This window comes from Balaenoptera borealis, assembly GCF_965194805.1.
Source record: "Balaenoptera borealis genome assembly, chromosome: 14".
In the NCBI taxonomy this organism is placed as follows: domain Eukaryota; kingdom Metazoa; phylum Chordata; class Mammalia; order Artiodactyla; family Balaenopteridae; genus Balaenoptera; species Balaenoptera borealis.
The window spans coordinates 70,860,940-70,873,566 of record NC_138875.1 but is presented as its reverse complement, the minus strand read 5'-3'; the positions used below and the strand labels follow the sequence as shown (position 1 = coordinate 70,873,566).

At 40.5% G+C, this 12,627-nt stretch overlaps 1 protein-coding gene across 7 annotated transcripts in view; it reads right to left on the bottom strand.

Annotated features, from left to right (window-relative positions):
- Positions 1–12,627, bottom strand: part of TCN2 (transcobalamin 2) — a 44,978-nt gene that overhangs the window by 25,518 nt on the left and 6,833 nt on the right. For 4 of the 7 annotated variants that reach the window (XM_082353127.1, XM_082353128.1, XM_082353130.1 and 1 more), the window contains exon 2: positions 6,214–6,322. The exons of 2 other annotated variants lie outside the window; for them this stretch is intronic. Coding sequence is in view for 1 of the 5 variants with exons in the window: in XM_082353126.1 (XP_082209252.1) it covers positions 6,214–6,322; positions 10,145–10,147 (112 nt within the window). In the remaining 4 variants the exon portion in view is untranslated. Of the gene's footprint in view, positions 1–6,213; positions 6,323–10,144; positions 10,163–12,627 lie in introns of those variants that run through there. One more of the 7 variants, XM_082353126.1, reaches the window with a different exon arrangement.

The following is a 12,627-nucleotide window of genomic DNA, read 5'->3' as shown; positions in this document are numbered from 1 at the left end:
GATTGTTACAGGGAACAGTCAGTGTCCACTTAGCAAGTTTCCAAATTCTAAGGATCTGGATTCCAGCTAAGTAAGAGAAAAGAGCCTTGCATGTAACACAAGACTGTTGGACCATCTTAAGCCATGCAACTGAAGAGGTTCAGCTCCAGCCTCCCCCAGACACGCCATGGCATATGGATTCTTTTGAGCTAAAGGAAATCAAGACCCTGTGGGCTCAAGAGAAACATCTGTCCCTCCCTTAACTACCTGGAAGAATTTAAATTGGAAGTCTCTCCCTAAATGAGAATTATTACCAGAGATGAATCTTATCTGAGTGACCCATCTGTATGGCAGGGCAAACATCTAATTACCAAATGTCTGCTCTTTTGCGTCTTGTTCCTGTGAATTGCCCTCCTTCCTGTTGAAGCCCCAGGTCCCTATCCCATTCCTTAGCTCAGTATAGCATAAATACCTCATTTTACCCTTCTAACTTTAACCTCTCATGTATGTGTGGTTCTCGTACTGACAAAATTAAATTTGATTTTCCCCTGCTACTCTGTCTCATGTCAATTTGATCATCAGACCAGCCAAAAGAACCTTTGAAGGGTAGAGGAAAATTCTTTCTCCCCAACACAAGGCTGGGAAACATCAAATGATGCTGTGGCAGGATTGGAGTAATCCTGTCAACAGCCTTCCCCTCTTTCCCCTGCATTCCCCCTCCCTCCTCAAAGACTAGTGGTCTTGACAGGACCTCAGGAAGGGACACACTGGATTCCTACTTGCAGGTCCCAGGAGAGCTGCTCAGACAGATCCTTGGAACTGTTCTGAATTTACAGGCGACTCTTGCAGAGGTCTGGGTCCAGTTTCAAAGTTAATATAGGGCTCATCTTCCTTTCCTTTGGCCACTTCTCCAGCAAAGGAGAGTGTTCCAGGCAGAGGGAACAGAATGTGTAAAGGCTGGAGGTAGCCGAGGAAAGAGGATCGGCAGGGAAACAGTGGAAGAGGCAATGCCTCCAGGTCCTTGTGATCAGAAATGGCAGAGCTAGGGACTTCCCTGGCGGTCCAGTGGTTAGGACTCCATGCTTCCACTGCAGGAGGCAAGGGTTCGATTCCCGGTCGCGGGAACTAAGATTCCGTATGCTGCACGGTGCGGCCAGCAATAGCTGAGCTAGAAGGACACTTGGCATCTGACCAACTGAGCTCAGATGCAAAATATGCCCTTTACTTCTGTGTGGACTTGGGCATGTTAATTTCTCAGCCTCCTTTTTTTAATCTCTAAAGGGGTCATAACAATACCCACACATGGGAGAGTTTTTATGAAGATTCAAGTAGGTCAAGAAACTGGCCCGCAATCTGTGTTCATGAAACAGATTCTGACTCAAGATATAAAAACTGAGTGGCCACTGTGTGCCAATGGACATACATTTTTTTCAATTAGCCCTCAGAACTGCTCCATTATCCTCCAGTTTGTTAATGAAGAAACTGAGGCTCAGAGGGGACAATTGACTGAGGTCACAGCAGGCAGTGGCCAAGGGACCTTCCTCTGTTGTTGCTCCTGCCTTTCTGGGAGCACTTCCATTCCCACTGTTAAGACCTTCAATAATAATGAAGACTAAAAGTGATTTTTTATTATTATTATTATAAATAATATTTTAAAAACCAGCCTGGTACATGGCAGAAAAAAATGATATCTCTTTCAGAATGTACTTCAAACCTATGCCTCAAAGAATCCCAAAGGAAGGGGAGGGATAAATCAAGAGTATGGGATTAACAGATACACACTATTATATATAAAATAGATAACCAACAAGAAACTACTGTATAGCACAGGGAACTATACTCAATACTTTGTAATAACCTATAAGGGAAAAGAGTTTGAAAAAGAATATATATATATATATATATACACACACACACACACATATATATATGTGTGTGCGTATATATATATATTCAGTTTTATATATATATATATATATATATATATATATATATATATATATAAAACTGAATCACTGTGCTGTATACCTGAAACTAACACAACATTGTAAATCAACTATCCTTTAATAATAAAAAAAAAAGAAGAACCCTGGAAAAAAAATTTAAAAAAAAAAAGAAATCAAAGAAGTTCTAAATAAATGGAGAGGCATTCTGTGTTCATGGATTGGAAGACTCAATTTTATTAAATGTCAATTCTTCCCAACATGATCTATAGTTTTGAATAATTCCAATCAAAATCCGAGTAAGGTATTTTGTGTATATTGACAAATTGATCCTAAAGGTCATGTGGAAAGGCAAAAAAAAAACCAGAATAACCAACAAAACACTGAAGAAGAACAAAGTTGGAGGACTGACACTACCTGATTTCCAGATTTACAATAAAGCTGCAGTAATCAAGATGGTGTACTATTGGTCAAAGAATCAACAGACTGACCAACAGAACAGAATAGAGAGCCCAGATACAGACTACCGCAAAAATAGTCAACCGGTATTTTGACAAAGGAGCAAAGGCAACTGACAATAGAGAAAGGACAGTAATTTCAACAAAAGGTGCTGGAGCAATCGGATATATCAAAAAAAAAGAATTAATCCTAGGCATATACCTTTTACCTTTCACAAAAAACTAATTCAAAGTGGACCTAAATGTAAGAGACAAAACTAAAAAAACTTCTGGAAGAGGTGATGACTTTTAAGATATAACATCAAAGGCATGGTCTATAAAAGAAATGATTGCTAAGCTGGACTTCATTAAAAAAAAACAGAACACTTCTGCTCTGCTAAGGACACTGTCAAGAGAATGAGAAGACAAGCCACAGTGTGGGAGAAAATATTTGCAAATGATATATCTGATAAAAGATGGTTATCCAAAGAACCCTTAAAACTTAACAATAAGAAAACAAACAACCCAATTTAAAAATAGACCAAAGACCTGAACAGACATCTCACCAGAGATGATATATAGATGGCAAATAAGCATATGAAAAGATGCTCCATTTCATATGTCACCAGGTAATTGCAAATTAAAACAACAATGATACCACTATATACCTATTAGAATAGCTCAAATCCAAAACACTGACATCACCAAATGTTGGCGAGGATGCGGAGCAACAGGAACTGTCACTCACTGCTGGTGGGAATGCAACATGGTACAGCCACTTTGGAAGACAGTTGGCAGTTGCTTACAAAGCAAAACATAGTTTCACTATCAGATTCCACAATCGTGCTCCTAGCTGTTTACCCAACAGATATGAATACTTATGTCCACACAAAAATCTGCATGTGAGAGTTTATAACAACTTTATCCATAATTGCCAAAAAATGGAAGCAACCAAGGTGTCTTTCCATAGGTGAATGGATAAACACATTCTGGCACATATATACTATGAAATATTATATGACTGAAAATAGCAATTAAAAGAAATGAGCTGTTGGACTTCCCTGGCTGTCCAGTGGTTAAGACTCCACACTTCCAATGCAGGGGACGTGCAGGTTTGACCCCTGGTCAGGGAACTAAGATCCCACATGCTGAGTGGCACAGCCAAAAAAAATTAAAAAGTAAAAGAAATGAGCTATTAAGCCACAAAAAGACAAGGGTGAAACTTACATTCATATTGCCAAGGGAAGAAAGGGGCAAGACTGAAAGGTCTCCAATTATTCCTACTACACAGCATTGTGGAAAAGGCAAAACTATAGTAATAGTAAGAAGATCAGTAGTTGCCAGAGGCTGGGGGGAAAGAGTAGGGGAAGGGAGGGTTGAATAGGTGAAGCAAGCATGGCAAAACTGTATGAGCATAATGGTGGATATATAATGCTACATATCTGTCAAAACCTATAGAACTTTACAGCAAATAGAGTGAACCTAATGCATGCAAGTTAAAAAAAAAATTATTCAGGAGACGAGGGGATCCCAGGATAGAATGCAGAATGCGACAAACAATCTAATTGTATTACAAATGTATGAAGCAACCTCACCAAAAGAGTGGGGGAGGACTTCCCCGGTGGCACAGTGGTTAAGAATCCGCCTGCCAATGCAGGGGACACGGGTTCGAGCCCTGGTCCGGGAAGATCCCACATGCCGTGGAGCAAATAAGCCCGTGTGCCACAGCTACTGAGCCTGTGCTCTAGAGTCCACGAGCCACAACTACTGAAGGCCGCGCGCCTAGAGCCCGTGCTCTGCAACAAGAGAAGCCACCGCAATGAGAAGCCCGCACACCGCAACAGAGTAGCCCCCGCTCGCCGCAACTAGAGAAAAGCCCGCACACAGCAAAGAAGACCCAACACAGCCAAAAACAAATAAATAAATAAATAAATTTATTTAAAAAAAAAAAAAGAGTGGGGGAAAGGGTGCTGACCTAAGAAACTCTGATGATGAGTGGGGTCTGTAGAATAAAGGCAAAAAGATCTGCACATAAGCACTATATCATGAGGGTGAGAGTTAATAATTCTGATGCTAGCAGACATGCATACTGGAATTGAACAATTAAGCAAATGGATGGCAGGTTACAGAAGGCAGGTTTCTCACTGTTGGAGTCGGGGTTTACAGACAAGCAAGGGGAGGAGGCTAGAATGATCTGTGTGGCGATGGCAGTGGTGGAGACATCGGTATGAATTCATGTTTAGCTTAATACAGACAAAGATGGTTACATCCAGAAATAGTTATAGGTATGTGTGTACACAACAGAACAGTATACACAAACATATTTTTTGCTGTCAGCTGAGAGGGTCTAGAAGCAAAGACAGCACAGTAGCAATAAGATTACCCAGTGCCCAGATTTTGATTTATAATAACCATTCTCCAATAAAAGGAACCACGTTCCCCTAATATGACTGATACTAGGACTGGGACAAGAAATATGCAAGATGAGCCTGGAGCATCTTATAGGGCCAGAAGGTAAGGAAGTACACACACATGCACATGTGCACCCACACTGATGGAGTATGCCAAAGGGATACAGGAGCAAACTGAAGGGGGGCCCCTAGTGGCCAAAGCTGGAATAATTTGAGCAACAAAAGTGATATTAGACTATAACCCAAAGTAAAAAATAAATATCCATGCTTACATACTGATATAAATAAATGATTCAACAAATAAATTATCACTGATATACACTGAATGTTTGTGTCCCCCCAAATTCATGTGTTGAAACCTAATCCCCAATGCCATGTTTTCTGGAGGTGGGGTCTTTGGGAGGTAATTAGGAGCCATCATGCATGGGATTAGACTCCTTATAAAACATACCCCAGTAGATAACTAACAAGGACCTACTGTATAGCACAGGGAACTATACTTAATATCTTGTAATAACCTATAATGGAAGAGAATGCTAAAAAAAGAATATATATATATAAATATATCTATATAAATAAAATAACTGAATCACTTTATAATACACCTGAAACTAACACATTGTAAAACAACCATATTTGAATAAAATTTTTTAAAAAAAGAGAGACCCCGGAGAGAGCCCTCACTCCTTCAGCCATGTGAAGACACAGTGAAAAGTTGGTTGTCTATGAACCAGAAAGCAATCCCTCACCAGACACCCAATCTGTTGGCACCTTGGTCGTGGACTTTCCAGCCTCCAGAATTGTGAGAAACAAATTTCTGTTGTTTGCAAGCTACTTATGGTATGGTATTTTGTTATAGCAAGTCTATGGTATTTTGTTATAGTAGCCCAGACAGACTAAGACAAATGGATAAGAGACAAATCTCTCATGCAGAAAAATTCCCAATAATGTATGTAGATACTCTGCCTTCAAGGAGGGGGAGCATAACTCCCCACTCCCTAAGCGTGGGCTGTGCAGAGTGACTTCCTTCCAAAACATACAGTACGGAAAGTGGGTGGGAGGAAGAGCATCTTTACAATCGAGAAGCCCAACAAGCAATTCGTCAACCAAATGACCAAAGCCAAGGTGAACAATGACAAATCATGTTGACAGCATACAACCTTGATAGGATGTGATGAAAATGGCACTTCCCCTCTGTGGTCTTCTTCCTCCAACCCACAGTTTTTTAAAAATTTATTTATTATTTATTTTATTTATTTATTTTGGCTATGCTGGGTCTTAGTTGCAGCATGCATGTGGGATCTAGTTCTCCAACAAGGGACCCAACCTGGGCCCCCTGTATTGGGAGCGTGGAGTCTTACCCACTGGACTGCCAGGGAAGTCCCTCCAACCCCCAGTTTAACCATGAGTAAAAAAACAAATTCCAAACATCCTGCGAAATACCTGACCAGGACTCCTCAAAACTGTCAAGGTCATCACAAATAAGGAAGGTCTGAGAAACTGTCACAGCCAAGAGGAGCCTAAGGAGACATGACAAATGTAACGTGGTGTCCTGGAACAGAAAAAAAAAAAAAAAGATATTAGGTTTAAAACTAAGGAAATCTGAATAATGTATATTAATAATAAAGTATCAATATTGGTTCATTAATTGTAACAAATGTACCATACTAATGTTAGATGTTAATAATAAGAGAAACTGACTGTGGGATATATGGGAATTCTCTGCACCATCTACTCAATTTTTATGTAAAGCTAAAGCTGTTCTAAAAAATAAAGTCCTGGCGACTTTCCTGGCAGTTCAGTGGTTAAGACTCCACGCTCCCAATGCAGGGGGTGTAGGTTCGATTCCTTGTCAGGGAACTAAGATCCCGCATGCTGTGTGGCGTGGGGGGAAAAAAATTAAAAATAAAATCTATCTATCTATCTATCTATTTATTTATTTGGCTGCATTGGGTCTTAGTTGCGGCTCATAGGCTTCTCTCTAGTTGTGGCACGTGGGCTCAGTAATTGTGGCACGTGGGCTTAGTTGCCCCGTGGCATGTGGGATCTTAGTTCCCCGACCAGGGATCGAAGCCACGTCCCCTGCATTGGAAGGCGGATTCTTAACCACTGGACCACCAGGGAAGTCCCCAAAATAAAGTCTACTTTTTTTAAAAAAAAAGGAGGAGTCCTTAAAATGATCACCTCATCATTTCTGTGGAATTTGAAGGTATTTTGCTGGTGTCCTTAAATAAATAATCCTATGTTCTGGCGGGTCTACTGATTTTAAGCAACTTATGGAGAATGGGGGTTCTTTTGGGAGACTAGGTTAAAAGTGATGCTACTTTTTAACCAGTTGCTCAAAGACTCACATCTTGATTTTAATTGTTCTTAGTAGAAATTAAAATCTTAGTATCATCTTTTTGATAGGTTATCAAATATCATAGTTGATTGACTTCAATTTTGTCTCAATCAGCCCATACATACTAAGTTCATGCTTCTTTTTTGCAAGTTAAATCAATAAAAATGTGATTTCAAAAAAATGTGAGCTGTTAAGAGGCATGGAAGACAGAGTAAGATGGTCCAACATAAGTCTAATGGAAACTACAGGAGGAAAAAAAATGGTGAGAAAGACGAAGCAATATTTGAAAATATAATGGTTGAGGATTTTCCAGAATCGAGGAAAGATATCAATCCTCGGAATGAGGGATCCCAGTGAATCTCAAGCTGGATAGAAAGACAGAAAATGACACATTATCTACAGAGAGATGATAATTCTACTGACGGATATCTTCTCAATAATAACAATGAAAGTCAGATCAGACTAGAATGATATCTTCATTGTGTTGAGAGACTGTACTAGTCACTTGAATTCTATACTCAGTGAAACTATCACTCAAAAACAAAAATAAGAGTAAAATAAAGACATTTTAAGACACCCAAAAACTGAGAGTTTACTTGCACTAGAACCTGACTAACATACTTCCAGAAGAGAAAAAAAGATGATTCCAGAAGGAAAGTCTAAGATGTAAGAATGGGAGCAAAGAAAATGTCAAGGCTGCAGATAAATGTAAACAAATATTGAGTACATAAACCAATACCAATAATGTGTAACATACAGGGTTTAAAATTAAGGTAAAGTTCAACAATTGTATGTAAGTCTAGAGGGTTCAGATTGGAGTTAAAGTCTATTAAGATCCTTTTATTAAAATTTCTGAAGAAGACAAAGATAATGATTAACTTTAGGATCTGCTAAGTCAAATGTGTAAGTTAAAAATTTTGGATAATCATTTAAAGAACAGAAACAGAGTATGTAAACTAGTAGAAGGGCAAACAGAATTATTGTGGGGAGAATTTAAAAGAAAACAAAAAGGAGGGGGAGAAAAAAGAAACCCAGAAGAAGTGAATAGGTAGAACAAAAATAAGACAGAAGACAGAAACCCAAATATATCAGCCATCACAATCCATGTAAATGGATTAAACTATCCAGTTCAAGGGTGAAGACTATCAGGTTGGTTTTTAAAATACCCAGCTATATTCTGTTTTCAAGAGAAATTCCTATAACATAAAAATGCAAAAAGATTAAAAGTGAAAGGTTAGAAAAAGATATACCAGAAAAATACCAACCAAAATAAAGTTGGCTTAGCTATATTATTATCAGATCAAATAGTCTTAGGCAAAAAGCATTAATAGAGACAAAGAGCATATATCAGATTGTATTTTGCAAAGATGGCTGCAACAATACCCCCTGTCCCACTGTGGTCTTCTATAATTTTGTCATTCATCCACAAAGTCTTAAGTCCCCTCCCTTTGAATCTGGGCAGATTTGTGACTTGCTTGTAAGTTGCAGAATGTAGGAGAAGTGATAATATATGACTTCAAGTCAGAAAAGAAAATGCACTGCCACCTTGCTCGTGGCAACACTTGAGAGCTGTTGTGTAAGCAGTCCAACCGCCCTGAGGCTGCTATCCTGGGTGGAAGCCTAAATTGGCCCAGGAAAGTAATCCACATGATTACCTGAAGAAGCCCTTCGATTACCTGAAGAGACAGAAGCATGTCCAGCCAGCCCCCAGCTTCTCCAGCCCTCAGACTATTCCAGCTTTCGTGATTTCAACTGCATTAGACTTATAGACAGAAACAGTCAACTGACCCCATCCCCAATTTCTATTTATTTATTTTTTTATGGCCGTGCCACACAGGGATCTTAGTTCCCTGACCAGGGATTGAACCTGTGCCCCCTGCAGAGGAAGCACAGAGTCCTAACCATTGGACTGCCAGGGAATTCCCCCATGCCGAATTTTTAACCCACAGAAACCATGAGATAACAAAATGATTCTTGTTTTAAATCACTAAATTTTGAGATAATTTGTTACACAACAACAATGACCAGAACAGAGGGTTACCACATATTGATAAAAGACTCAATTCACTAAGATTTTTTTAAACCATTCTAAACCTAATAATATAGCTACAAAATAAAAGGTGAATTCTGATAAAACCGCAAGGAGAAATGGAGGACTGGCCTTTGCCCTCAGCTTCTGGGAGGTAATCTCTAAGCCCTTGGAATGTCATGCCTGATAGGAGTGTCCTTGTTTGACTGGGGGCCTTGAGCCAGACAGATAACGGTTTTTTAGGGTGGGGCACTTTGGTTCATGTGACACCAGCTTGGACCTCCAGAGGGCTGGAAATTGTTATCAGCCACATGGGTAGTCAACCCTGCGTGAGTGATGGAGCCCAGTAAAGACTCTGGACACCAAGGCTTTGGTGAGCTTCCCTGGTTGGCAATACTCCATGCATAGTGTCATGCATTGATGCCAGGAAAGTAACACTGCCCTGAGTCTCTAGGGGACGGATGACTAAACTCCAAGTTTGGTACTTTCCTAAACCCTGTCCCAAGTGTCTCTTCCCTTGGCTGATTTTAATCTGTATCTTTCCCTGTAATAAACTGTTAACTGTGGTATAACAGCTTTCATTGAGTTTCGAAGGTCCGTCTAGTGAATTATCAAAACTGAGGATCATCTCAGGGACCCGTGCACTTGCAACTGGTGTCAGAGTGGGAGTAGTCTTGTGGACTGTTCCCTATCTCCACATTTGGTTGAATTTTTACACTACCTAATCTCCACCAAGAATAGAATGGATAAAGTATGGTATATTCTATATGGCAATTAGCATGAGTGAACATTCACACAACAAGAAGGATGAATTTCACAAACATAATGTTGATTGAAAGAAGCCAGACAAAAAAGAAAACACAGCATGTAGGGAACTAAAATCTCCATGGATGTCTCAGTCCTCCTGTAAAAAGCCCTAGCCTCCTGAGATGTGGAAATGTATACAATATAAAGAGTAAATGCTTGCTTTAACTTCCCCTAAAAGCATTTTGCTTTCCACATACCATAAGACTTTAATCTGTAGCCATTTGTGTAGTTAACTGGTCTTATCCAAAAGGATAATAGGGACTTCCCTGGTGGTCCAGTGGTTAAGACTCCACTCTTGCACTGCAGAAGCTCGGGTTCAATCCGGCATGCTGTGGCCGGGGGCAGGGGGGCGGGGGAGAGACAGAAACAAAACGATAATAGAACTTATCTCCCTGAGAGAGTCAAATGGTTACAGCCCAGACTAGGCCCAGAGTTAAGCTCCCAAAGGTACCAGGAAGACTAGGGAGCTATCTCCCTGTCAAAAGGGATGAAGTCCACACATCCAAACACCTCTAGGTCACAGAAGCCAGACACTGGGGCTTATCCAGTTCTTGAAGCAATTCATTTACATTTGAATGGGTTAGGGTGAGTATCTAAGATACTTTTCATTCAATCTCCAAGAAGCAGAGGAGAGGCAGCTGCTTTTCTCCTGCAGGTAGAAATTAGAAAATCTGTTGTTCTCTATCCTTCATTTACGGGGTGTAACTTGGCACTCATATACAAAGTTTCCATCAGCTCTCATTGCACTGCCTGTGGGTCTAGGTGTGGGGAAGGATGCTGCAATGTTACCCTGGCTGTTAATCTGGTTGTGAGTATCAAGATAGAGCTCTGTTCCCTGACCCAGAAGCCTCATGTTTCTGCAGTATTCACATATAAAAGTTACGTATCTGTGTGAGTGGAGTAACATCTCATACCCTTCACAGTTCTTGACAAACCATACTATGAGATTCAATTGATATAATTGTCGACTGAAAAAAATGCACAACCTAAAAGTTTAGAATTGGGACTTCCCTGGTGGTCCAGTGGGTAAGACTCTGCACTCTCAATGCAGGGGGCCCAGGTTCGACCCCTGGTCGGGGAACTGGATCCCGCACGCATGCTGCAACTAAAGATCCCACATGCCGCACTGAAGATCCCGCGTGCCACAACTAAGACCCGGCACAGCCAAAATAAATAAAATAAATAAATAAGTATTAAAAAAATAGTTTAGAATTATGTTTTATTTAGCAGACTTTCTGAGGACTTAAGCCCAGGAGACAGCCTCTCAGATAACTCTAAGGGACTGTTCCGAAGAGGTAAGGGAGGAGCCAGGATACATAGAGGAGTTTTTGCAAAAAAATAAACAAACAAAAAACACACAAAGAAACAACAAACAAACGAAAAACAACAAAAAGCCCAGGTAGTTGGAACATCAAAAGATTACTGTTAATTAAAGAGAAAACAGACATCTCAAGTTAATGAATTTAGTGCTTTTCTATGTATGGGAAGATGCAAGAGTCTGGGCTCATTGAAATCATTCCTTTGATATGCACCTTAGCTATCTAGGGCCAGTATCCTGTTTTTCTCCATTCTGAATCCCCTCAGTGTGTAATAGGGAATTCTATTACAAGTTAATCACTAAAGGGATGTTGCCTATAAGCTTGAATTATAATGGCCCACCTCTGGAACCCCTGCCTCCCAGGTTATGAGCACTAAGCTAAAATCCCTTTGTTTAGCTCACATCCTGACCAGGCCCACCTGTGAATGACTACAGGAAGGAGGAAACTAACACATCCCCTCCTGAGGCTGACGGGAACCAGGAAATGTTTGACTTTACTCCCTCCCCTTTTAGTATAAAAGAAGCCTGAATTCTAACTCAGGCAAGATGGTTCTTTGGGACAGGAGTCCACCATTTTCTCGGTCTGCTGGCTTTCTGAATAAAGTCGCTATTCCTTGCCCCAACAACTCATCTCTCAATTTATTGGCCTGTCGTGCAGTGAGCAGTATGAGCTTGGACTTGGCAGCAAGGATGCCCAGTGAGGCTGCTGCAGTGGCTGATGGCCTGATGGCAGGAACATCCTTTTTTTTTTTACTGATACAGCAGGTGACATTTTTTTGTTCAGATAGAGTTGAAAAATAGGCAAAACTAAGGTATGCTGTGGGAATTTGATTAGTGATTCTCTTTGAGGGATAGGAACTGGAAGGGAGCACTGCAGGGAAGGCTCCTGGGTGCTGGTCATGTTCTGTTTCCTGAGCTGGGTGCTGCTTATATGGGTGTATTTGGTTTGTGAAAAATCAAGCTATAAATCTATGACCGGTTGTGTTAGTTTGTTAGTCCTGGTCCTCCAAGAGCAGATGCCAAGATGGTATTAGATGTGCATAGGATTGATTGGGGAAAATTCTGTGAGTGTAAAGGGAAAGGGAACCAGAGGAAGCCAGCAGACCTGTTAGACTATGGTGCAGGTCTGACCCCTGTGAAGGAGAGAGGGAAGGAAGGAAATAGGTAAGGGAGGTCTGAGACTGCTGTAGAGATATTTTTTTTTAATAGATCTTTACTGGAGTATAATTGCTTCACAATACTGTGTTAGTTACTGTTGTACAACAAAGTGAATCAGCCATATGCATATATATATATCCCCACATCCCCTCCCTCTTGAGCCTCCCTCACACCCTCCCTATCCCACCTCTCTAGGTCATCGCA